A 2,195-nucleotide genomic window follows, 5' to 3' on the forward strand; every position below is an offset into this window, starting at 1 on the left:
AAGCCAATGTATAAAGATTGTTAAGATTGTATTTGTAATGCAAAGTATCGAAAACAGTTTGATGGATATTGAGTAAATGTCTTGTGCGCAACTAACTGCTAATAAAATATTTTTGTATGATTGTGTTTTTTTTGTCCATGACTATTAAAAATAAATAAGGGTTGAGTTTAAATCTCCAATCTATCTTAAAATATTATTTACGTCATGTTTGCCATTGGTCAGAATGATAAACTGTTATGATGCATCTGGCTGAATAAAAATTGGGTTACATACAAAGCTTACGAATAGGTTGTGGTATCTAATATTTTTATGAAACCCAATTTTCAAATATTATATTTAAATTCTCCAGCCCTTTTTGAAACTTGGAAATAAACTATAATTATAAATTTTATTGTAATTCATGTTTTATGGTGGTGGTGGTGGTGGTAAAGCTATAAATAAAAATATTACATGATAAATTGTACTTTAAGTATTTAATTCAGGTAAATCAGATTATAAAATTAAATACACATAAAAAATAATCTCAACAGCCTTGGAGAACTTTTTGAGGCAGACAAAACTTATAAAAAATAATGTGCATGCAAACCTGCATTATACCTAATTCAGTATGACTGACATTATACTTAATTCTAGTAATCTTAACTACCACAGCCTGTTAGTCTAATCTAGTCTAGAATATAAAACATCAACAAACAATGGCAAAAGTTTACAATAGTGACCAATCCTACATACTATTCCAAATACTTTGAAAGGTCATAAGAGCTAGTTATATCTAATGTGTCAATCAGAGTAACAGACATATTGTTAACATGTAAATATTTCTAGTGGAACAAGATCAAAATCAAACATCTTCACAATTATACAAATACTTAAGACCAACATAAAAATATTTTGGACATAATATTGTTTTAAAATAGTTTATTATGTCCACGAGTCATATTGCAGGCTTGTAAATAGATGTTTTGGCTAACTGTTAACATTCAAAACCTAAAAATGTTTTAGTTTAAGGAAAAAACTGTGAAAGTATTAATAATTTTACACATAGTTTTAATACAACAGATTTTTTTCAGATACTCGAGTTGTATTATCAAACTAAAGAGAAGACAGAGTAGTAAGCTTAATACAAAATGGAAAATTGCTATTCAGAAATTATAATATGGATCAGATTGTACTGAGGAACTGAAACATTATTCAAACCAAACAGCTGCATAATGAAAATACACCAGTAATTACATAAAGTAATCAATTAGGTACTTTTCTTAGCATAGAAATCCTCCATAGACTCCAATTCCTCTATATTGTAATGCAAGATGGTATCAAAGCCTTTGTAATGAAATTTTGCATAAAACAATTTATTTTTCAACATGTACGGGAACCAGAATTTATCGTCCGGCCACATGTCGTCGAACGGTATGCGATCTAAATCGAACCATTTTGGGCACATTTCTTCTGTTTCCTTTGGGACTCCCTCATACATATTGGTAGAGAATACTCGCACATCCATCATTACAGGATCGTCCTCAAAAGTGAACTCCAAGTGTCCGATATTGCGTAAATCGGCTGTTTTGACGCTAAGACAACATTCTTCTTTCAGTTCACGAACTGCAGCCTCTTGTATAGTCTCGTTTGGCTCCAATTTTCCGCCAAAACCGTTCCACTGGTTCACACCAAAACCGCGTTTTTTCCACCCAAGTAATATCTTTGTGTCGTTTCTTATGAAAACTAAAGTGTATACTTTTTTCAGAAGCATAGTTTAGAGTTTATTAATAGTACTTTTAGTTATCTAATTGCTTCACAAATTTCAATAAATGCGAGCGAAAATATTTTGAAATTGACTTCAATGTCAAAGTCACAATGTCAATTACTCAATTGTCAATTAGTGTCAACTGCGATTTTTTTTAATTTTATGAGAAGAAAACCTCTCTACGTATATACGCATTACTGCATTAATAGTACGCATTACGATTATTGCATTAATAGTATTATATAAAATCAAAGAGAGTTATAATATATATGGAAAATATAAAATTAAATAATATTTAAGTATTATGGTATGTGTCAATATTTTTTAATTCTAATAACAGTCTTCATGGTTTGGTGGACAGCCCAAACAGTGGATTGGATGGTCTTAGATTCGATTTCTTGTTTGGGCAACACTGTGTGGGTTTATGTAAATTTTTCCCGGTATTTGTTTT

The 2,195-nt window shown here is 30.3% G+C and overlaps 1 protein-coding gene across 1 annotated transcript; it reads right to left on the bottom strand.

The window, feature by feature from the left end:
* Nucleotides 1–454: 454 nt before the first annotated feature.
* Nucleotides 455–1,871, bottom strand: LOC115447083 (7,8-dihydro-8-oxoguanine triphosphatase). Its single transcript, XM_030174006.2, has one exon. It carries the CDS (start codon nucleotides 1,748–1,750, stop codon nucleotides 1,247–1,249), a length of 504 nt encoding a protein of 167 aa, XP_030029866.1. The 5' UTR covers nucleotides 1,751–1,871; the 3' UTR covers nucleotides 455–1,246.
* Between the last annotated feature and the right edge of the window lie 324 nt (nucleotides 1,872–2,195).

The sequence above is a fragment of the Manduca sexta genome, chromosome 12, assembly GCF_014839805.1.
Source record: "Manduca sexta isolate Smith_Timp_Sample1 chromosome 12, JHU_Msex_v1.0, whole genome shotgun sequence".
In the NCBI taxonomy this organism is placed as follows: Eukaryota; Metazoa; Arthropoda; class Insecta; order Lepidoptera; family Sphingidae; genus Manduca; species Manduca sexta.